Source organism: Tenebrio molitor, chromosome 8, assembly GCF_963966145.1.
Source record: "Tenebrio molitor chromosome 8, icTenMoli1.1, whole genome shotgun sequence".
NCBI classification, from domain to species: Eukaryota; Metazoa; Arthropoda; class Insecta; order Coleoptera; family Tenebrionidae; genus Tenebrio; species Tenebrio molitor.
The window spans coordinates 19,178,893-19,202,692 of record NC_091053.1 but is presented as its reverse complement, the minus strand read 5'-3'; the positions used below and the strand labels follow the sequence as shown (position 1 = coordinate 19,202,692).

Here is a 23,800-nt window from a genome sequence, read left to right as displayed (position 1 = left end):
TTGTTGGATGCCACCACGTAATGGGACCTAGCAACCAGGCATACATATGTATACATAAGTAGTAGATAGCAGAATATGAGTCGGGAGGGAGCAGTTTACCCTACGAAGTGTGGCAGAAAAATGATATTTGGTAATTACCAACTGTCACTATGAATCAAATTTTAACGCAAAAATGATTTTTACTTCAGAACATAAAATATTCATCGTTGAATCTTATTTACTTTCGTGATAACGGAGAGCTGTTGCCTGTTTGATTAATTTCGGCACATTTCCAAATTTAAATAGGTATATGCAACCAAAAATACTTCCGTGTATTCCGAAGCATCTGTCGACATACGTCGAAAATTTCAAAGCCTTCTTTGATCTAAATAATCGTTGATCGCACGGTATTTATTGACAAACTGTACATATGGTTATTATACAAAAAAAAAAGGCAGAAACGTTTTAAGCTCTTTAATAATTTTTAAGGGAGGTATACAAGGTGAGAATGTTATTTCTCGGTAAACTAAATTGTGGAAATTTAAAGCTTGTCAGACGGTTTTCGAAATTTTGTCGATGTTTTACATCATTAATTTAATATCGTAGGTACTATAAATTTACACCCCGTCAATTTTTGACTACAAAATTAAGATCCAAGTAATATACACATTCTAAGTAGACGTCAACTCTGCCTAGAAACATTATTATAAATATTGAGGCAATGTTAATGTAACAAGAAAAAATCAGTCCAGGTATGAAGGCCGAAACTCATCTGATAAAACACCACAACAAATAAATTCTTAATATTATCGAGTTTAACAAATCTTAAAGTATAAACAAAATATGACAAGTTGCTACTGAAACGTGCTATTTTGAGACTTGAATATAATGGATAGTTACACTTTTAAATACTACAAATTAAAAACGATGTACAAGTACGTAGTTCTAAAGTCTCTTCCTTCTGGTCGTGTAATTAGCAGAACCAACAGTGCTGAAACATTAAAAAAGTTAAACGAATTTAGTAAAAAAACATCAAACCACACATAAAACATGACATAAAGACACTTGGAAGTTTAAAAAACTACTTAATAGTATATTACGATACGAGTCTTATGAGAAGCATTTTGTAGCACGCACGGGTTTAGGACACGTGTTTGCGAGGAGTGCCATGAAGGAGTAAGTCCTACAAAATGCCTTATAAACGACATATCGTACACATTTTTTTCTATTTTGCACTTTTTAAGTCATTTTTAAGTGAAATTAACAATTTTCAAATTTGGGGAATTTTGTCGTGGTTGGCAACAAACGTCATATTGTTTCGAAGATTCAATAATTGTTATTATTAATAAAATAAAAATGAGCGAGGACAATTTTCATCAAAATGTTGTGGGCAGAAATTTACCAGGGATTAGTTTAAGTGCCCCAAGACACGTCTAACGAGTATTGTTTACAACAATTGCATATTCCACGGAAACAACTTAAAAATTAAAATTCGTCTTGTTTTGGCGTTTATTTTGACAATTCATTTTACCCATTTCAAGATCAGGAATGCCAACCTTGAAAAACAAAATTGCACTATAGTTGCACTCATAAATAAACTTGAATGTTTACTACACAACACACCAAAATCTCAAAAAATGTTTTGAAATTACTAGATTAATTTGTCTATATTGAATTTTACTCACTTGTATGTGTTTCGAGTTGATCGGGAGAGTTTCGCACCGCGCCGTGGAGATACGGACTTTCGAGAATTCCGAGATTCTTCATTTAAGCTATCTTGGCTCACTTGGTTCAGATAAATTTTCACCTTGAACAAAATTTTATTGATTATTGGCAATTCAAACGATCAAAAAACGACTGACATAAATCCGAATGACGAAGATGTTCTATTGTTGTAATAGTTGTAATTCAGATATAAAAAAATATGAGGTTAGGTAATTCACCTAAAACCGTAGAAATCAAAATACATCCATATTTTTTTACAAAACCTGTTATATGAACGTACACGATATTTATTTTTATTCGGTTCCACTATTTATTCATTTTTAATATTAAATTTTTAATATTGAAGTTTATAAATTATGAATTTGACTAGAATTGACAGATACGTGATAGACGTGGCAACATCTCACGTTGCGGCGAGTTGTCAGTTGTCGACGACGTAAAAGTAAAGTGTTTGAGGAAATCAATGATCTGTAAAATAAAAAATAGTGAAGTGGAAAAACAATCCCAGCGATTCCAACAAAAAATATCGGGGCATTATCATTTCAAAGATTTTCGCGCCGCCAATCTCTGAATGCAAGGTTGCCAAACTTCCAGGATGTCAACAACTGAAATTAAATGTAAAAATAATTTCAAATCGATATTCAGGCCACAGCGAACGGTAAAATTGGTTAATTGTTGCACAATTTTGTAAAAACCAGATTACAGTGTGTTTTTCCACTGAGAGTTGGATGAATTTAATTCTGGTAAATCATATTTGAGTAAAAAAACATCAAAAAGCTTTTGATATTACTGAATAACATAATAAAAATTCAGATTTTTATCTTGGGATATGTCTAGTGACAGAGCCACCATAATCCTATTTTTTATAATTGCTATACATACCTCCTGGAAAGTTCCTGAAAGTACTGTGGAATGAGAAGGTGACTTTGATGCAGATGGATCAGGTACTTCTTCCACATCAGAAATTCTATATTTTAAATTGTTACAAATCAATTCAGTCAATATTATTACCAATACACTTACTGATTGTCACCATTAAAGCCTTCAGCTCCATCATTTGAAGATTCAGATGCTGAAAGGAAAACAGATTAAGAAAATCTTACACAAAATGGTATTCCCATGAACATTGTTGATATTTTAATCATTTCTTACCTATCTTAGACAATGGAGAAACTGTATTAGAGCTCCTTTCCTAAAACAAGCACATACATAAAAAGAACATGTTATCATTTTATAATTAATGTACCAAGGAAGATTGACTTTCATCCTTATGTTGTGAACTGATTTCAATATTTGATTGTGTATGTATTTCAGAAACTCGTGTAAGGTTAATTGTAGGAATGTATAATATGTGTCCATTTACCATGTGGGGCTTGACTTTATTACACTTTGGCTTTTCTGGAGATTGTGTTGGTTTTATGGGAGTGCTTTCAAAAAATGTCTTTTCTAAAAAAAAATTACAAATAACTTGATTATATCATAAGTTCAGTTTATACCATTGATTTTAGATAAATCATTAATTGGTTGTGCATTATTACAAGCTTGTAAAATACTGCATAAATTGCTAGATGCTTCCACCAGTTTTGCAGGGTTATCTCTTGTAACAGCTTGAATGTTAGCCAAGATGTTTTCCATACTCTAAAATTGAATACTCAGTTTTATAATATATATGTACATCCTTGCCAACCTACATTGCACTTCAGTGCAAATTCAAAATTTTCCATTTTTAAGAAATTCAGAGTCTCTTGGAGTTGTTCATTTTCTCTTTTTAATTCAACTAAAGCTTTGATTGAATTACTATTGGCCGTCGCCATTGTTCAAGTATCTGAAAAATTTTTATTCACTATTGATAACTTTGTCTATTGTGCTTACCCTCAGAGATATTCTCAGGATTAAAATAAAATTAATTCTTATAAACTTTACATCCAGACACAGTTGACAATGTTGACATCAGTTTTTTATTGGGTCTTTTATTTTGCACAGTTGTCACCTTGAACTTCTTAAATATTAACATTAACAATATCTTTTGCAATTATTTTATAACTGCTCAGAAAAATAAAATGCGATAATGTGTCAAATCTTTTCCCAAACAAATATAAACACCATTGAACAATATGTTCAGTTATGGATTTTCGTGACGGCAATGTTTTGTTTATTATGTTGGTATTAATGACTGTCAATTGAACAGCAACAAAAAGCACGTGGAGGTTAAGAAATTGAATTTTCAATTCGACCCTGAATGTCCAGTTTTTGCTTAAAATCGTGTTGATTATTCATTGAAATATGGTGAGACGGCATTTTTGCTAAACGTACAAAAAACATTTAAAATTCTAGGAGATACTGAATCGTTCTGCAGAGGAATTTGAAAATGACCAAACACTGGAGGCAATGTGGGCAATGAAAGCTTTCGAGCACGCTGAAATATACTTTAATGTATGTGCCGAAAATACCGATTTGACTATGACGTTGATGGCTTATATTTTAGATATTATGTTCTGTAGATCCAAAATACTTAAAATTGACTCCTCTAGATGATGTGATATACACAATATTCAGAGAAGAATTTCCTGATCTGAGGGTAGATGTTATACATGAAAGTGAATTAAAAAGTACAAAGGAAAAAGAGAAATGGAGGCCTTTCTGTGAAAGGTTTAAAGAATGTGTGGAAGACTACAGTTTTGGAACTTTATTAAGAGCAGATGCTTCCAAAGAGTATTCTGAAGACAATTCAATTTTAGTAACTAGAATACAGTTTTATGCTATAGAGTTGGCAAGAAATAAGGAAGGTGTAAATGATCTCCTTAGAAAAACATTCATTCCTGAAAACAAGAGTGTGTAAAAAAATGCAAATGGTAATTTGTATAAGTCTGGAGTCTTATTTGTCATCTATAGAATCATCAAATTGATATAAATGGCACTGTAGGTTATGTTGAAAATATGATAATCTCACAATAAGATGATAGTTCAAAATCCTACTTAATACAACTTGTGTAAATGTTTACATATCAATCAATATTTTTTAAGTTTCATTTTAAGTTGTTTCTACATCAATAAAGCAATTTTAATAGAACATTTTTTTATTTTATTATAAAATACACAAATTAAGATGTTTCCACAGCTGTCGCTGATGCAGACTCTTCAGTGTATTTTCCTTTGTCTTTACCCAAAGCAGCCAACCTACCCTTGGCTCTGCGGTCAATAATCTTCTTCCTATCTCTGTCCATTTTAAGTTTTACGATTACGACCTAAAATGACACAATCCAGTTACACCAGTCACAAATTAAATCAATATTGAATGAAATTTCAATAAAATCAGTGCCAATTTTAACCATGACGCAAGACAACTAAACAAAGTCACCACATTGCCAGGAAAACCCTGGCAAGTGTAACAATGTAGAGTTAAAATCTTACAGTCTACGAATGGTTTGTACTCATCATTTATTGTACAGGAAGGTAGTTACTGTGGGGAAAATGTACCTTTGAGGGATGAATTCCTACATAAACGGTGGCCCCATTAGCTTTTTCTCTTTGAATTCGTTCAATATAAATAACGAACTTCTTTCTGTACACTTGGACAACTTTGCCCACTTGTTGGCCTCTATAATGTCCTCGTACAACCTAAACACAGTTGATTAATACCAACAACTTAAAGTGTTTCCACTCAACTTACTTGAACTTCGTCATCTTTACGAATTGGCATCGTACGGACGTTATATTTTTGTCTAAGTTCTTTAGACAAAGGTGCAGACATGAGTCGTCTCCTGATGTGGGACGGGGCGGTAAAATGCCTCTTCCTGTTTTTGCTCCTTGAAGCGGTCACCAATTTATTAAACTTCATTTTAAATGCTGTTTATTACTCCTGAAATTGAAAATACAACGCTTACTGCAGGTGAAAAGCAACGTAACATGCACTTCCTTAATTATTAGTTAGGTTATGTTTACTCTAAATTGGAAAAATTGTACGCAACGGCCGAAAATATCGGTGGATTTTATTAACTACTTTTACGATACATTCATCTATTGCAAAAATATTCAAATATATCACGTTTGCTTACAGATGTTTATAAATTGAACATTTTAAGAGAACCTACCGACAACAGCAACATAAACTTCGACGGAAAGGATATTTGCGCTTGCGCTAAGCGCTAACGCTTGCGCTATGTTGTGTCTACTCCGTAAATTAAAACGGCGCCCTTTAGTTTTCACTCGGTTTTCACATAAAATGAAAACAGAACTAATTTTCATTTGTAAGACAAATTATACATATTTAAATTGAGATAGGGCCAGTTTACAGAAGCGAAATTAAGTCAATCGTAATCAAATGCGATTAACTGAACACGTGATCAGATTCAACCAATCGAAGCTTCGGATTTCCAGTCGCGCATTAAAATTTAATTCGAATTAAATATTTCATTCTTTTTCTATAAACTGACCCTTAGGGCCGGTTGCACCATCGACATGGTTGCACCAACGTGAGTTAAATTTAACTACAGGTTAAAATAGACGAAAACATTGTCGTAACAATAGGTAGAATAATTAATTAAAGTAACGAAGCATTTTTTTAACCTACAGTTAACTTTAACTGGCATTGGTGCAACCGGCCATTAGGGTTTTTGCGTAAAATAAAAGTGATGGATCATTTTATTTTTGCCAGTCGAGAAAACAATAAAAATATCACAACTATCAGCGTTCAAATGAAAACCTGGGTTGAGTAGGTTTAAAAAAAAAGTAAACCATTTGGAACAGTGTAAAGTTTGAATTTCCCGCCGTTTTACACGAATGACATTTGTTTGTGTTTAATCGGCACATAATTGACATTTTTGTTTTTATCCAAGGATTGAATTACAATACAAACTTATTCTATTTTTAATGCAAAACATGGCACAGAAAAAAGAAAAAACAAAGATTTTTTGTTTATAAATTTCTTCATGTTCGTTTCCTGAGATATACTTACCTATAATTTTTAAGTAATCGGGAAAGTGGTATAGAAACTAAATATACAGGGTCGCTACAAAGTATGGCAACAGTTAAATATCTCGAGAATGGTTTCTCGGAAATCCTTAAGATTTGGTATGGAGTTAATAGCATTTAAATTCTATTCTTTGCAATTTTTGCAGTTTTATACCTTCATTTGTTTTCGATTAACAAAGCTGACTTGAATTTTTTTAAATAGCAACAGGGGTTAATTTTATGATTTTTGAAAAGAGTTTTTTTTTTGAATTCAACGATGTATCACATCTAATAATAGTTTACATAAGAAATAAGAATCCTAAAAAATAATTTGTTATGAAGGTTTGAAGAAAAAATTGTATAGGTACCGGGTATCAACCACAAAACCTGGCCATAGGCACATTTAAAATTACCACATTTAAAAAAATATACGAGTTGCTATGAAATATATTTGTTTTTTCACTACTAGTCTCAGAAGGCGTCATTATTGACTCTCGAACCGACCCCAGAAGTAGAATTTCTCTCCCAAGGTACACGACTATCCCACCTCCACCCGGCGGCACGGCAATTTTGCCGGAGTACATACACTATTACGGATATTACTATCAAGTAATAGTGCAGTGCTTATCAACATAATTACCGGCGTCTCGCCTCCGCATTATGACTTTGTTGTGTATTATGTTCTGTGTCAATGTTAAGGAACTTCCTCACGATGTGACATGAGTATAATAATATACCTTTTTGAATTTCAACTACCAATGTGTTATCTAAATCCAGAATTTTTAAATTTTTAAAAAGAGATTCCGGTACTATTCCCGTTGCTGAAATTACAAGTGGTAAAATCGAAATTTTTTCTAAACACCAAAGATTTCTCATAGCAACGGACAGCTCAAAATATTTATTAATTTTTGTGTTATATGTCTGTGTTATATTATGTGAATTTGGAACAGCTATATCTAAAAGATATGCTTGCTTTTGTTGTTTATTTAAAATTATAATGTCTGGTCTGTTATGCTTAATATGAATGTCAGTTAAAATTGTTCTATAACTTGTAACTGTCATTTTCCAAACAACTTTCTGGTGTATAACTATAATGTGGTTGTGTATTCTTTAATAAATTGAATTTAACAGCTAAATTCATGTGTATAATTTTAGCGAATATATCGTGTCGTTTTTTATATTCGCTTTGAGCCAAAACGGTGCAAGAAGAAATGATGTGTTCAATTGTTTCCCCTTCAGTTCCGCAAATCCTACATTTATCAATTATCGATTGTAAACCGCATATGTGTTTTTTATAATTTCTTGTATTTATAACACGATCTTGTATTGCAAATATAAAACCCTCCGTCTCAGGGTGAATATTTGATTTCTTAAGCCATGCATGAGATGCCTGAATATTAACTTCTGGTTGTTCCAGTTCTTTAAAGTATCTCCCATGTAAAGACTTCTGTTTTATATTTGCTATTGTGTCAGGTATATTTGGCTTAACAATGTCTGAAATTATATTATCACTTAAATTTAAAGGTGTGTAGCCTTTATCGGCTGAAACCAAAGCATTGAAAAAGGTGTTATCACGAGCTCTATTGAGGAAATAATTTTTTAGTGAAGCAATTTGATTTTTTAGCAGTATTTCTAGATTTGAAAAACCCCTACCACCGTTTTCGCGTGGTAAATTAAATCTTTCAATAGCAGATTTAGGATGGTGTTTACTAAATTTGGTAAAAAGAACTCTAGTTTTAATGTTTATGTTCTGTAAATTAGTTTTGGACCATTTTATAACACCGAAAGAATAGGTCAGTAATGGAACAGCATATGTATTAACTGCTTTAATTAAATTATTACCGTTTAATTTTGATTTTAAAATAGATTTAATTCTTAAATAAAATTGCTTTTCTAAATTTTCTTTTATAATTGATTGTTTAATATGATTTGATTGATTAATACCTAAATATTTATAAAATTCTCCTTTATTTAAATTTTTAATGATTTCTCCTTCTTGAGTTATATATTCTAAATGAGCAGCCGTCACCTAGCAACGAAAGATTTTCTTTGATTTTATTGGTTAACGTAGACAGACGATTTTCAATTTTCATAGCAACCGTTGAAAAATGAGAACTCGGATCGTCGCATCGGACAAACAAATTTAATTAATAATTATTATTAGAAAGGGTTTTAACGGATCTAGTAGTGAAAAAAATAATATATACACCACGCTAGAGAAGACAATTTTAAGCCTCGCTTCTTTATTCCCCTCGAAGCTTCGCTTCTCGGGGAATAAACTACCTCGGCTTAAAAAAATGTCTTCTCTACCTTGGCGTATAATATACTATTAATGTCATATTGACAGGTGTAATTATCATCCGTACAATCTACAATGCCAGCGTTTGATGTAGGTAGACGTAGAAGAAAGTAGAATTTCTTTTGGAATTTAAATTAATTTAAAAAACCTATTCGGACCATTACAATACAATACACACCTGGGAAATACAAATGAAACACTTTGCGCTACACCTAGTAACCTAGTACCCCCAGAACAGCCACCTAGAAATTGAAAACTGCTTTGAAGTTCGAACAAGTCGTGTAGCCGTGCATCAAACCAACGAATGTTTTCGTCAAACGTTTGGAAGAAGTCCTTTGACGCGATCAAAAATACCGACGCGACAACAGCCAACGCGAATGTTGAATGCTCGACATCTGTCGTGCGTGGATTGAAGATCGGCCACACGATGCGACGCACTATCAACCCTCCAGCGTTGGAGGGTGTTCGTAGCATCGTGTAGCGCCGGCATTACACAGTTCCTCCACAATTTTGCACACACTACCTCTAGATACATTTATTTACACATTGAGGAACACCACTTTATTTATTACTCATTCATCTCAGCCTACAAAATCAGCTTTTGTACCTAAATAAGCTGGTGAATTAACCCACACAGTGTACAGCGTTTTCAATAAATGTCATTAATTTGATTTAGTTTGTCAGATTCGAGATTTGTCATAAACGATTCAGGTACCTATGTTGCTTAGATACTATCATCCTTACAAACACCAACAATTAATTCTTGAGTAGGTACGTATTTTTATGGTCAGCAGCGTCGAATGGGTGTGGATAGGGGTTAATTGATCCCCATTATTTTGGACCTAATGAAAAGGGGTTTTTAATGACCCAGAATTTTTTTGGCTGGTTATATCGGGACCACTTGTATTATAATTTAATTCTTGATGTATCGAAATGATGGCATAATATCTAACACTGAATGCACAGTGTTAATTGCCTATGTTCGACTTTGAGAGTGGACACCCGGTATAAAGTCTGATGAAGTCAGCCCAGAGGCGATGTTAAAGCCAATTTATTTAATAAAGTTTTCAATTGTTCCAAAATATCTAGATTGGGACAATGAATATTGAAAGTACTAAAATCAAATGGAGCAGCTTTTATTAACATATTTGAAAATTCATCATATTCATATGAAATCTTTGTTATCCTTCTTTTTAAAAAAGTACAATATGCCATTTCTATATTTCTACTGGGTGCCCCAAAATTCGCGGAACAACGTAGTAGTACGTTGTTAAGTAGTCATTAAGAGATCAGGTAAAAATGTTTAAAAAAATCAATCTTCTTTTTTGTAGAAGATATTGTGACGTTCACTGGCGGCAGGGACGTCACGGGATTTGACGCCGTTCGGGTCGGTCGCGGTATGCCTCGAGCGCCAGTCCCTTTTTGCGGCTGTGGTAGGACGCCACACGGCCGGGGTAGCTTTTGCGGAGCGTACGGTGTCCGGGGGTCGGCTGTCAGGGCGCGGAAAAGGGGTAGTAAAACAAACAGGTGTCGCAACAAGGGGGCCTTTATTCACACTATGTACAAAAAAGGGGTGTAGGTACTTGGTGGCGCCGGAACCTTTCGGGGACGGTGTCCGTGACCTGGAGGAGTGCTCCGGGCGGGTGTCGGAGGAGAGCGCGGCTCGTACTTACTGTTGTTCCGGTCGGACCTGGACTCTGCTGGCTCTTCTGTCTTTCCGGTCGGACCTGGACGCTGCTGGCTCTTCCTGCTCCGGTCGGAGGGTGAAAGGGAACGGGATGGCCGGGGTTCCCCCGCAATGGGAGGGAACGGGCCAGGAAAACGGAGAAAGCGGGAAAGCCGGGGTTCCCTCACAATGGGAGGGAACGGGCCAGGAACGCGGAGAAAGCGGGAAAGCCGGGGTTCCCTCGCAATGGGAGGGAACGGGCCAGGAAAGCGGAGAGAGCGGGAAAGCCGGGGTTCCCTCGCAGCGGGAGGGAACGGGCCAGGAAAGCGGAGAAAGCGGGTTGTCGGCTAGGTCGGAAGCGGAGTCGGAGTCGGTGCTGGAGCTAGGCTAGGTGCGGAAAGAGGACCGGGATCGAAATCACGGATTACTAATACGGATAGGCCACTCTTTGTATAAGAATGAGAACCAAGGTTGGTAGAACTGACCAATTTGTATAATAGGTTGCCTCGTTGAAAATTGGGGGGCGGGGGGGAAAGTAACTCGTGACGTAAAATCAACCCAGAAATTTTGGGTGTTCGAATAGAACCCAAGGTATATAAGCTCCGTGGAGTTTATTGTGTGGCTTTTTGGGCTTTATTCTACCGAGGGAACACCTAATGCATGATCGACAGACTCTGTCGAAAAAGTTTAGTACACTGTGACGTCACGAGTAACTTTTGCGGGGGGAAAAAATTCAAACTATTGCTTTAAATGGCAACGAGGCAACCTATTATACAAATTAGTCAGTTCTACCAACCTTGATGAGAACCAGTTTCAGAGCCATCTATCCGCCCTGAGCCAAAACATTTAGCCAGGCAACAGACCAAACCACGGGTCCAAACCTACTACCAAATTTAAATTTTTAATTTCAAAGGTAATATTATCAATAACAATTAATCATTAATAATGTGTTACTTTATGTTGTATTGTTTTTATACAATTTTATAACACATTATTAATGACTAATTGTCAGTGATAATAATTAATTCAAGTCGAAGATAAAACAAAACATTCTGTAATAACTGTTAAAAAAAATGTATTATCACAAAAATATTAACTCAAAACGACACTAATCAAGTAATCAACTTAAGACAGGTACAATTATTGTCTGTTAAATCGTTTTAGTAACAATATAGTAATTTACGTTATAAGTCCGGTAGACGGTAGGTTAGGTATTTGTAGAACGTTATGAGTTACTGTAACGTTTTAACGAGTTTATTGTAAGAATGCGTACACTTTTGTGTTAAATTACAAACTGCTCATTAAACTGTCACGTGTAACTTCTTCAACGGCCCAGACAGAAGAGAGCGCAACCAAGATGGCGATCTTAGTGCGCGGGCGGTGGGGAATACGTTAAGGTACTATATCTTTAGAAGGTAGCGCCATTCCGCTCCACAATTTTTCGCCTCGAAATTAAAAGAGAGGACATTATCGATAAATCCTGTGAGTGTGACAAAGATAGAAGTATCCACAATTTTAAGGGATGTTTGTATCGTATCAAACAGATTAACTTAACATTGCTCGAAATTAAAAGAGAGGGAGATATATCTCCGCACCGTTGGCGATACCTTTGTGATATAGTACCTTAGAATACGTCGTTGGACAGCGTCCCCTATCGGTCGTCTTGTTACATTACACATTATGGATGAGGCGACGTTAAGCATCCTTATTATTACAATTGGGCATACAACACTTTTTTTTAAACACAAACGACGAAAGCATGGTTTAATTAAATTAAACTGATCTTGAATTTTGAAGTGCTGAACTGCTGATTGTGATTTACACGGTTTCTTATATTTGTTTAGTTCAGAGCTAATAGATGGCGCTAACCTATATAAAATAATTATAAAATAAAATAAAAAATACGAGATAACATGTACTTTTTCATTAAAATTAAGTTACAACATTGTGTTTTGTACTATAATTTTATTGTTACTAGTTTTTTTATTATTATATTTGACTTCTGAGAATATAAGTCGTCTCAGGGCGAGCAGATGGCGCTGATGCTCGCGGTTTCAATACGTCCTATATTGTTTCACCCCCCTGATCGGAATGAGCTCTTCAGGCTCGGCGCGGCCCTTTTATTACCACGGTGGGGCTGCGCGCGGCCGGCGACTCGCGGCTGGGGCGGTGGGGGAGCTCGGCTCAGCGCGGAGTCCGGGTGCTGTCGGCCGGAAGAAACACGGGTTCCGGGGCGGATTCGGTCGACGCGGTTAAGGCGGTTGGCTCCGCGCTAATTTTCTGCACCGGCTCGGAGAAAGAACGGAATTTTTCCGCCACCCGGAGCGTTTCTTAGTAACTTCGTTACAATATGGACCTATTCGTTACACTAAATGTGGCAACATTTAAAAACATTCTATGCATCCCAATAATTTTCTTGCTACAAACACTCATGTGTGAGGACTGCTCGAAAAAATTTCCGGCAATATACTCGTATCTGTCCCTTGGTATATTCTATATTATACTGGGTGCCCCAAAATTCGTGGAACAACGTAGTAGTACGTTGTTAAGTAGTCATTAAGAGATCAGGTAAAAATGTTTAAAAAAATCAATCTTCTTTTTTGTAGAAAATATGGACCTATTCGTTACACTAAATGTGGCAACATTTAAAAACATTCTATGCATCCCAATAGTCTGCAAATATTTAATTTTTGTTGTATCCATGGAAATGAGAGGGAAAAATCAAAGCCGCGTTGCCGTACGCTGTTTGAGGTAAAACGAACATAAAATTACTACTTGGAAATGCTGGAAATAATGGAGAAAATAATTGCAAACCTGGGGGCCTACCACCGACTCGTGTGAGATTTCTCACCGGTGAGTTTTGTCACCAAAATGACGTCATTTTAATGAAAAGTGCTAAAACCCTACTATTGACGCTGTGACTTTTCTCACCGGTGACAAAAGTCGAATGAAAACGCGTGAGATTTTTCGATCGCTTTATTATGAGTGGAATTATGGTGAGATTTGACATTTGAAGTGTGTTCAATTCAAATGAAGAATAATAGTTGGTTATAATGAATAATATATGAAATGTTTAATTAAACAAAGTGAATATTGAATATTTTTGGTTTATTATTATTAAATATCAGATAAAATTTGAAGAAAAACGCAGGTAGGTAACCAACCAAACGCTCTTTTTCTACATCTTGATGAGACTATTATTACTTGCACTGTTAATTCTACGTTTCTTTCTTTAACACACCCCATAGTGTGCCCAATAGTTTTTGTACTTGTAAATTGTAAAATATGCATTACAATACGTGCTTTGCGTGTTTTTTTAGGTTGAAGTGGACTCTGTGGATTATATTTGTTTGGAATTATTCATCTAAAAGTGAACCATCCCTCCATCTATGCCTCTATGGGCAGTAGATCTACTTCTGGCGCGAAGTCGGTGGTAGGCAGCCCCCCTGCGCCCTGCGTGTGTTCTGCGGCCCTGCCCTCGCCCCTCGTTCCTAGATCCTCGTTCGCGGTGTGAGTACGCCGGACGCCGGTTGTCTCGCTTTTCGTTCGTTTTCAATTCTAATCCATTTCAATCCGTTTGTATTGTAATCAATGCTATCAAATAATTTACCGTTCAAAGTGTTACCTTTTGTAAATTCAGTTTGTCAACTTTGTGTGTTGTTAATCTAATTCTAAGTGTTGACGTTATCCGTTCGTTTTTCTCTTCTTCACCCACGCGTTTCAGTTGTAGGTACAATTCGCAACAATATTCTTTGTGTTATTTTGCCAGTGGTCTGCAATCAAACTTGTGCATAAAATGGATGATTTAATGATGCTCAATTTAATTGAGAATTTGGAGAAGAAGTAGATGTGTTATTGAGGCGAGCTGCTGGAGTTATTTAATTTTATTGTGATCTTATATGCGTCTGAAAAGAAGACCCAGTGATTTATCTATCCATACTCAAGTAATTAAGCTAATAAGGTTTTTTTTTGTCTGCATTATTTTTTTATTTGTTGGCAGCACACCTTCTATGCTACGAGCAGCTATCAGGCTTATGTTGGATGATGTTGGATACAGTTGCTTCATAAGCATTTCTCAACAAACTGTGAGTGACGCATGAAGTAGGTAACAGAAGCCTTGAGCCAGCCCAAAGTAGGTACTAAATACTTATATTAAGTATCCTAACAATTTGGAAGCCCTTAGAAGTGTCAGACACAAATAAATTCATCAGTTTCAGTGAGCACATGTAACTTTAATGCATTTTTTATTTATCGTTTTATTTACAGGTGGAGTTTCTAATGGTCGGGTTTTTTGGACGTGGAGATCGACGAGGAAAAGGATTTGGTGCTGAACAACTATTAGGACTGGCAGGCTCTGAAGTCACTGAACGAATTGATTGGGTTGGAGGATGGTCAGAACCAGGAGCATTCAAAACAGCAACTGGTGTCAACACTGCAGCAATAAATTCTTCAGTTTGTGACAATGACTGAAAATTGCAAAACTGTTCACTCCACCTCCTGTTTTATTGGCTTTTCTCTTATTCACAGCATCTTCTTATTGTCTTGCCAGATCTGTAGAAATTAAAATAAAATGTTGAAATTAAGCCTTGGATATTTTAATAGTATACAAATGAGCTGTCACCACCAGTTTTCAGGTGCGTGGCTGACTGTTTGAAGCACTTAGCTTGCTGAGTACTGCAAAATAGGCTGAGCACCTGAAAAGTTACCTATTGACAAAAAATCGGTTCTAATTTTTTGATGTTATGTTTGGTAGATGTCAAATTTGTATATTTAGTTATATTCCACTTTGCACCCTTTGAACGATGTAGATATATATAAATTCTAAAGTAACGAATATGAAAAATTACCTTTCTTCACGCTTTCCACTCTTTTTGCGGAGAATTTTCCAGAAATTAATTCTGGGTGAGTCCGCATAAACTCGACCAAAATTTCTTTTTGCTCTTTCGTCACTTTTATGATTGATTATAAAGTTTCAAAAATCGTGAAAAATGATTTGTTAAATGTCAAAACCACGATTGAAACCTATATGTTGCTAAGCAACGAACGCGAATTGCAGCGTTGCAATATCTAACAGATGAGAAAACTCATCGGTGAAATTTCTCATCTCACGCAATGTCAATAGTAGCGTTTTTAAAAAATGAGTGACAAAATGCACGTGAGTTTTTTCACTGGTGAGAAAACTCACCGAAGTCGGTGGTAGGCCCCCTGATCACAATCGTTCAAAATTATTAGGCCACTGGCTAGTAAAAGACAAATAGTCAAAATCTTTTTTATTATTTAAAATAAATGAGATCAAAGCTGCACCTTTTGGGCCCCCATATCTTCAAATCTAAGAGGTATAGAATTTTTTAATTATTTTTCTCGTTATTTTCTAACATGAATTGACATTACCTCATTGAGTTGTTCCGCGAATTTTGGGCACCCAGTATATATATTTGCACATAAATTAAAATAATTGACGCTATTTGATTGCTGAATGTTTGCTGCATCTGCTACTTCAGTGTTTACTCAATAACATGCTTAGTCGCATATGCCTACTGCGATTTTTTAAATATAACAAACTAAAAATGTCAAAAACTCATTTTTTTCAAATGGCACTCCGCATTTATTATTGTACTGGTCGAAAGCTTTTTTGACAAGCTTTCCAACGGTGTAGGGTTTGTATAGTGGAATGTAAAAATCTAGGATGCTACCTTAAAATCACTAAAATAATTAAATGTGTAATTGTTAAACACTGTTTTGTTGGTTGATTCATCTTTATGGAGTGACCATATTGTGTGATTATCTTTTGTTAGGCCTACTAGATTTTTGTATTGCCTTTTTAACGGAAAAAGCAACAAGAATTTTTGTTCATTATCAAAATATTTTGTATGTACTAACTCTTGTAGAATTTTCAAAGACATCTTTGCACATGTGGCAGAAAAAAGTTGTATTGCGAGAATTTTCTCTATTTGGTATTGGATTATGGAGAGGTGGCGTCAGTGAGAAGCCATAAGGTGAAGAAAATGCAGACAGAGTGTGTGCATAGGATCCTAAGATTTAACAATCAAAGAAGAACGAAGCAGAATAAAATTATAGGGACAGAAAATAAATGAAAGCTAATTAATCAGAAAGGAAATGAAATAAAATCATATACCTATACTTTATTCTTTATCTTGGTGAGTGGTCTTTGGGAAATTTTCAGCCGTCAAGTTGAATTTAGGGATTATTGAAAGTTCCAATGGAAAAGTTCGTTGGTAGTTGTTGAAAAATATTCAAATATTACAATAATGTACTTACAGAGACGCCGCAAAGTCTTTCTATTTATTATTTTTTTGGTTAAATTGCTCATATATACCGGGTGTCCCAGAACTGCCGCATGATATTTTAATAACGTATTCCGGAGTGAAAATTAAGACTAAATTTGAAAGAATAAATGTCGAGGGCCGTAGGGTATTTAAATGGTAAACTATTGAAATTAACCAATCGTGTGAAGCTTTTTTCAACCTGTTTTAAGGTATATTAAATAATCCGACTAGTTGCTGGGAAACAACTTACATTTACATTTTTCAAAATTCTTATAAATTTAGCTGGTCCACTGTACTTGACAGAAATGAAGTGTCAATGTGACATTATTTTTTAATAGCTGCGTTGAGGCACGTCACCCTAAGATGAAAGCGTAAATGTTGAGCTGACAAACGTTAATACACTCCTTGAAACTAGGGAAAAATATTGAGGTTCATGTTTGACTGGAATAATGCCTTAACAAAAGCTGGTTTTAAGCAGAGTAAAACAGAAAAGCAATATTGTTTTGATTTTTTAGAATTAAAAAAAAAGTTTAATAAACAATCAAAAACCATAACAGTTAACAATTCGTAGATACTCTTATAATAATTACTCAAAATGACCTCCACCAATTTGAATACAAAGGCGTGCTAGTCTTATTAAGCTTGCTTGGGCGCCTTGAATCATTTGAGGTGTAATTGTTCCCAAAACTTCATGCAATCTATCATCCAGTTGTTCTAAATAGTTCACCGGTTCACGATAAACATAGTTTTTCATGTAACCCCACAAAAAATAGTCTAAAGGTGTGACGTCAGGCGACCTAGCCGGCCAATGTATTGGCCCGCCACGTCCTATCCAAGAATCAGGATATCTTCTATCAAGGACTTGTTGAGCTTGAGTTGTATAATGCACTGGAACACCATCGTGTTGAAACCAGGGATGTGCCAAGAATTGCAATGGCACATCGTCTAGAAGATCAGGCAATTCATCATTAAGAAAATTGGCATAGACTTCACCATTAAATCTTGGAGGAAATTCAAACGGACCAACCTGAAACTCTACAGTCGATATTTTATCTGATAATCGTTTATTTATCAACACTTGTCAATGACTCTCCTAAAATCCCAGCCCACAGATTAATGCTAAACCGATGTTGAAATGCATTAACATGAATTGCATGATGTGGATTTTCGTCTACCCATACATGATAATTATGAATGTTAAATGTTCCGTTTCTTGAGAAAAAACATTCATCCGTAAATAAAATACTTTTTACAAAGTTGGGATTTGCTTCCTGTTGTTGCAGTAACCATTCACAGAACTGCACTCTGAGAGGAAGATCTTCATGCAAGAGATTCTGTACACGCGTATAATGATAAGCGTGTTGTCGATTATCCTTTAGAATCCGTTGTGTTGTGCTTTTTGAAATGTCAAACATACTAGCGAGAGCGACGCTTCTAATACTTAACGTTCCGTCTTCCTCAAAAGTCTGAAGAACAGCCTCTACATTTTATGGAGTGCGAGCCTCTCGTGTAACACCACCAACTCCTTTAATTTGAGGTACTAAATTCCCCGTATTCCTAGCGCGATTCACCAAACGCAAAAATACATTTGCAGGAAAACGTGCAGCGTAAGCTTCTACGGCTGCGTAAGCACTTTCACCACATGCTCCATAAACTATGAGCATATCATAGTACTCTGCAGCGGTAAACATTTTCAAAACTGTTCACTTTTGGATTTTATGAAAAAATATTACTGTCAAAATGACGTTAAGAAATGTCACAATGTAATTTATTATTCGATTACAGTGGACCAAATAATTCAAAGAATTTTATCGTATTATGAAAATCCATGGAAATGAAACAAAGTAATGAGCTTACCTAATAAAGCAATTAACAAAGGTCTTATGATTGGTCAGCGAAAATCGCTTACAGTATAGATACTATAGGACCCTCGACATTTTTTCTTTCAATTTCAGTCTTGATTTTCACTCCAGAATACGCTATTAAAATATCATGCGGCAGTTCTGGGACACCCGGTATATACCGGGTGTCCTAGAACTCGCGGATCAAATTGAAACTGTATATTCCTTGATGGTAATGAAGGTAAAAAACGTTTAGAAAAATATTCAGGGTGCAACAGCTTTTTAGTTATGAATTAATCAAATTGACCAATAGAGCTCGATCTAATTTTCCCTTTATGAGAAAATTGAGTACCTTCCCTCAATTGCCAAGCAACGACAATGAATGAAATATGGTTTGTTATGAGTGAAAATTTCCAGAGCAATTGTAACCTTGAGGGGTATGGGAAATTGACGGGAGGGATATGATGCATTAAACCTTTGTTGATGGAATTTTGTCATTTAGTTCTTCTAAAATATTGTTAGGTTCGCGGTAAATATAGTTCTTCAAATATACTTCTTCTACCGTCGTCATCAAAGGACTGAAGAACAGCATCTTCAGTCTCTGGCGTTCTAACTTCTCGCGGGGGACCCAGTGTCTCGAGTACGGTACAGCAACCGTAGAAATACGTTATAATTTGGATGTGGCAAACGTCGTGGAAAACGTATTGCATATTCCCTTGCATCCTCACGTGCATTGCGCCGGCACTCTCCATAAATTATGAGCATTTCGCCATACTCTGCAGCTGTATACATGATTTCAATACGAAGTTTGACAATTTCGAATCAAATTATAACTTGACGTTGTCAAAATCTTCACAGTTGCCCAAACATTTACTTACATTCCATACCATTCTTACTAGAATTATGTTGCTAGGCAATTCAAAGCGTTGGTTAAATTTACGTGAAATTCAAATTAACAGCGTCCTTCTGATTGGTCAACTTTAATTATTCATTACAAAAAATCGATTATACCCTGTCCTTTTTTTTAAACGCTATTGCTTTCAGTTATCACCAAGGAAAACGCACTGTAAGTTTGATCCGCGAGTTCTGGGACACCTGTATATTCGTATGAAGAAAAATACAATTAAAATTCGAAATTCACAAAATAATTATGGTAATATACATAAGACTGGTACGCGCACTTCCCTATACTTCTCTAATAAATAAGCGTGTCAAAAAAGCACCCCAGGTGTGTGCTTCAAAAGTTACTACTAGATGGCGCTGTATGTACGAGGGACTGTCATTTATGAGTTTTGAATAAAGAAATATCCATATTTACAAGTTTTATATTGCCACAAAGCACACACTTTTTCATTTTTAGCAAAAATCAAAATTGTCTAATATTTGAAACTTTAAAATTTAACGTACAAAGTTCAACAGTGACAGTCCCCGTATGAGTCCCCGCATGGCCAACTTCATCTAGCTTCCGCTGCGCTCCATACGGCCGTCCCAATACGCCAATTTTCATTGTTGAAACTGATTCTACTAACCTCAAAAAATCGTTTGGTAACTAGCCCCAACTAGCGGAGAAAAATGTTAATAACAATGATTGACGTTTCCTTCAAAAGTGTCATGAAGTTTCAAAAAGATATGAAAATCAAACAAAAATATGTAATAGTCTTGTAAAACTGGAAAATATATAACTATATTTAATACATCATTTACATAAAACAATGGAAAAGGAACAAAACTCGAAAGTAACGTAATTTTAAAAAGCATAAAGGAGTGATAACTAAAGAACATACCTAAATGGGTGGATAGGTAGGTATGTAGGTACCTCTTTGGTAGATACGTAGTATTATAATTTTAAAACCTTTCCACTTATGGGTTTATTAGCAATTGATTTTCTTTTTATGGAATCAGTTTTTTGTGAACAACTATTCTTTAAAAGTGGTTTCATCAATAATTCTATAATAACTACAAATTTTGTCTTTATGTGTGTTACAGATAAAGAGGGAATTACGAATTAAATGTGGAAGTAAAATTGTTACGAGTTGTTTGCAAATATTTTCTTGGGCCAAATATGATAAAATTTCTGTGGTGGCAATATCTGCCAATTCTTTCAAAAAAACTTACAAACTCATAATTTGGATAAGTCAACGATTTTGAAGATTAATTGAACGTAAAAGAGGACCAGGGGTTGAAAAAGACAATATAGGAAAGAGACAACTGTCGCAGTGAAATATTTAATTTAATTTTTTTACAATATACCCTGCTATGAAAGCAACAGAAGCTGCATATTTGGGGTTACTGCAATTAAAAATAATAATTGGTTTACTTAAATTTCGAATTTTCTCTAACAGTCGAAAGGGTAGTACGAAGTCCGGTTCACATTTTTCCGCCAAACTGACAAAAAAACACGGTTTCCCCATCAACCCATAAAGATTTATGTTAAAAATTTTGCAACAGATGGGGCTAGTTACCAAACGATTTTTTTAGGTTAACTGAATCAACTTTAGACCCTTATTGGGACGGCCGTGTGCAGCGCAGCGGAAGCTAGATGAAGTTGGCCATGGTCCCCGCATGGCCTACTAAATCTGAACTGCGCTGCGCTTATTACGGCCGTAACAAAGCTCAGATTTTCAATGGAGCAATTGATTCTGCTAACCTCAAAAAATCTACCCTTAACCAACTCCATCTGTTAGCGAAATGGAAAAGAAAAATGTAATTTGAATTGAAATTATCCAATCACAATCACATAACGTGTTTATTTTGTTAGGTTAACACTTTCTATTTTGTCATTTTGACGCAAAATAAATTTTCACGAATACGTTTCATGAACGTAAGAATACTTAATAATTACAATAATCAAATTATGAAATCTAATATTTATATTTTATAAAATATAAAATGGAATTGCAAAATCTGAAAATGGATAGAGCACAGTAGAAAAATGTAAAGTAAAACTATCTATCTGCAGGAACACAATACCTTTCTCGTAAGTTTATAATTTTAAAACCTTCCTACTTGTCAGTTTATTCTGAATGGATTTCGTTTTTATGAATCTGTTTTTTTTTTTATAAACAAATGTTTAAAATTGGTTTCATTACTAATTGGATAATGACTTTACAAATTTTATCTTTGTTTATCACAGGTAAATATGGAATTCTGTATTAAATGTGGATGCAAAGTAGTAACCAGTGGCTGACAAGGATTTTTTGGAATTAAATATGATAAAATTTGTGTGGCAATATTAGCAAAGTTTTTTAAAAGCCCCACAAATTTACAGACCCCACGGTCTTGAAGCCAAACTAATCGTAACAAGGGTCCTGGAGTTGCTGTAAATAATAAAGAAGAGACATGTATCACAGTGAAATGTTTCATTTAGTTTTTTTTTTATAATTTTATTAATTTTGGATTTGGTTTGGAGGTTGCTGGGAATTTGAAAATAACTGTTGTTATTTTCTCCGCATGCAACGCATTATTTTCCCATGTTAGTACTTCAACCGTGATGAAATTCAAGGAAATTTAAATTATTGTGGCAATTTAGTTGATTTGTAGTTTAATATCTTTAAAGAGATGGCGCTAGTTAAGGGTAGATTTTTTGAGGTTAGCCGAATCAATCATTCAGCTAGTTTGTTACGGCCGTAATAAGCGCAGCGCAGTTCAGATTTAGTAGGCCATGGTCCCCGAAACAGACACTGCCATCTAGCGAATTTTTATGAACTATTTATCGGGCTCCAGCGGGCCCTAAATTTGGCTCTCAAAATGGCGGTAAGTGGGTATACCAGTCCCAAACTTCTTTGCAATATTGCCCGGCACGGGACGGGAATAATGTTCTGTCGACGGTCGGAATGACCGACGACGGACGCCGATAATTTTCATATCGGGAACGGTTAAATTTAAGAATCGATGTGTACGGCTTATATATTTACATTTCGCGACATAAGATCTGAATGACAGCGATGACAGTTAATATTTGATTTACACGATACACAAATTTGGTGGAAAAAGTAAAACTTACAAAGCTACCCATGGCTTGTTTGATCGCATCGACCACTCACCAAGATAAAGAATGGAGCGTCGTCTGCGCTGATCGTAATAACAAGTCGTGCCAATCGCTCAAAACTCTGCGTCCGGAAAAAAGTCAAAATATCGGTAGATGTCACCACCTCGCGCGTTATGGGAAACTGTAATAGTATTACAGAAATTACAGAAGGAAAAATTTATTCAAATTGTCAAAATTTAAATGTCTAGCTGTTTCTAGCGAATACAAATTGATATCACAAAATGATTTGCATTATTGTCATTGAAGATCTTATTGTATTTATTATTTTGACAATCAATGACAATTGATACTTATTCGAGTTTCAAACCCTTTTTATGTCTAGCTGTTTCTCGCGAACACAAATTAATATTACAAAATGATTTGCACCGATTATGATTGAAGTTCTTATTGTATTTATTGTTATTTTGATAATCAATGACGAATTAATGGTTGACATTTATTCTAGTTGTAAACCTTCCGTAGTTATTACAGTTTCCATTCATTCGCGATCCAACTGATCCAAGTGCCTCTGGTGGCCATTTCACATCGAATGGCACGACTTGTTATTATCGGCGCGGACGACGGAATGGAGTATACTACGGCGTGCACAACGAATCTACGACATTTGAGCGCGCGACAAATGAGCGCGCGACAAAAGAGAGCCGCAATATGAGTGCAGCGACAAAAGAGCGCCACGACAAAAGAGCGCCGCGACAAAATAGCGTGAGACAAATAAACACTGTGACAAAACAGGATTTTGAAAAAGCAGCAGTCAATGTATTTACGGAGGAGGTTGCTTTTTCCATTTCGCAGGCAATTTATCGGCATGTCCAATCTGCAGGACTCCAAGCATCTTATGCTGCAAATCCTGAATTTGTACTCATGTTGCGCCACCTGCCAGCATTAGCATTTGTGCCAATACAAAATGTACAGGATTATTTGGTAATTGTTCACTTTAACTACTTCTGGAATTTTCGCGTTTTTTCTGGCTAGACAGCCTCAGGGCGTCCTCCTAGATCGTGTCCC

General features: G+C 35.5%; 3 protein-coding genes and 2 long non-coding RNA genes across 8 annotated transcripts; 2 read left to right on the top strand and 3 right to left on the bottom strand.

The window, feature by feature from the left end:
- Positions 1-438: 438 nt before the first annotated feature.
- On the bottom strand, positions 439-3,726 carry LOC138136562 (uncharacterized). Of its 3 annotated transcripts, none has more exons than XM_069055784.1 (9): positions 3,577-3,721; positions 3,396-3,529; positions 3,201-3,342; positions 2,951-3,150; positions 2,857-2,896; positions 2,728-2,776; positions 2,587-2,671; positions 1,665-1,786; positions 439-970 (listed from the first exon to the last, which is right to left on the bottom strand). In XM_069055784.1, exons 2-9 carry the CDS (start codon positions 3,516-3,518, stop codon positions 925-927), a joined length of 807 nt encoding a protein of 268 aa, XP_068911885.1. In that variant the 5' UTR covers positions 3,519-3,529; positions 3,577-3,721; the 3' UTR covers positions 439-924. The 3 variants fall into 3 exon arrangements, 1 of the variants encoding a protein (XP_068911885.1); XR_011161336.1 differs by lacking the exon at positions 439-970 and adding an exon at positions 1,923-2,309 and having other exon boundaries at positions 3,577-3,726; XR_011161337.1 differs by lacking the exons at positions 439-970; positions 1,665-1,786 and adding exons at positions 1,795-1,922; positions 1,985-2,309 and having other exon boundaries at positions 3,577-3,726.
- Positions 3,727-3,836: 110 nt separating this feature from the next.
- LOC138136563 (protein PBDC1) lies at positions 3,837-4,774 on the top strand. Its single transcript, XM_069055785.1, has 3 exons — positions 3,837-3,990; positions 4,039-4,137; positions 4,190-4,774. The coding sequence occupies exons 1-3, from the start codon at positions 3,988-3,990 to the stop codon at positions 4,541-4,543; spliced, it is 456 nt and encodes a 151-aa protein (XP_068911886.1). The 5' UTR covers positions 3,837-3,987; the 3' UTR covers positions 4,544-4,774.
- Positions 4,764-5,953, bottom strand: RpL26 (ribosomal protein L26). The gene is made up of 4 exons (XM_069055786.1): positions 5,796-5,953; positions 5,375-5,563; positions 5,182-5,322; positions 4,764-4,949 (listed from the first exon to the last, which is right to left on the bottom strand). The coding sequence occupies exons 2-4, from the start codon at positions 5,540-5,542 to the stop codon at positions 4,806-4,808; spliced, it is 453 nt and encodes a 150-aa protein (XP_068911887.1). The 5' UTR covers positions 5,543-5,563; positions 5,796-5,953; the 3' UTR covers positions 4,764-4,805.
- A 7,450-nt stretch (positions 5,954-13,403) lies between these two features.
- LOC138136714 (uncharacterized) lies at positions 13,404-15,202 on the top strand. 2 transcript variants are annotated; one of them, XR_011161402.1, is made up of 4 exons: positions 13,404-14,129; positions 14,344-14,563; positions 14,620-14,835; positions 14,886-15,202. It is a non-coding gene; the product is annotated as an uncharacterized lncRNA (long non-coding RNA). The 2 variants fall into 2 exon arrangements; XR_011161401.1 differs by having other exon boundaries at positions 13,407-14,563.
- On the bottom strand, positions 14,831-15,794 carry LOC138136715 (uncharacterized). Its single transcript, XR_011161403.1, has 2 exons — positions 15,467-15,794; positions 14,831-15,313 (listed from the first exon to the last, which is right to left on the bottom strand). It is a non-coding gene; the product is annotated as an uncharacterized lncRNA (long non-coding RNA).
- Positions 15,795-23,800: the final 8,006 nt, after the last annotated feature.

Bases quoted from the DNA above. Each gene is read 5' to 3' on its own strand.
- LOC138136563 (XM_069055785.1), top strand. The intron at 4,138-4,189 runs GTATGTGCCGAA...CTTATATTTTAG, and splicing joins ACGCTGAAATATACTTTAAT to ATATTATGTTCTGTAGATCC.
- LOC138136562 (XM_069055784.1), bottom strand. From the start codon at position 3,518: ATGGCGACGGCCAATAGTAATTCAATCAAAGCTTTAGTTGAATTAAAA. The intron at 2,672-2,727 runs GTAAGTGTATTG...TTTAAAATATAG, and splicing joins GGCTTTAATGGTGACAATCA to AATTTCTGATGTGGAAGAAG. The intron at 971-1,664 runs GTGAGTAAAATT...TTAATGTTTCAG, and splicing joins TCAACTCGAAACACATACAA to CACTGTTGGTTCTGCTAATT.
- RpL26 (XM_069055786.1), bottom strand. From the start codon at position 5,542: ATGAAGTTTAATAAATTGGTGACCGCTTCAAGGAGCAAAAACAGGAAG. The intron at 5,323-5,374 runs GTAAGTTGAGTG...AACTGTGTTTAG, and splicing joins GTAAAGATGACGAAGTTCAA to GTTGTACGAGGACATTATAG. The intron at 4,950-5,181 runs GTACATTTTCCC...GTGTCATTTTAG, and splicing joins TAGGAATTCATCCCTCAAAG to GTCGTAATCGTAAAACTTAA.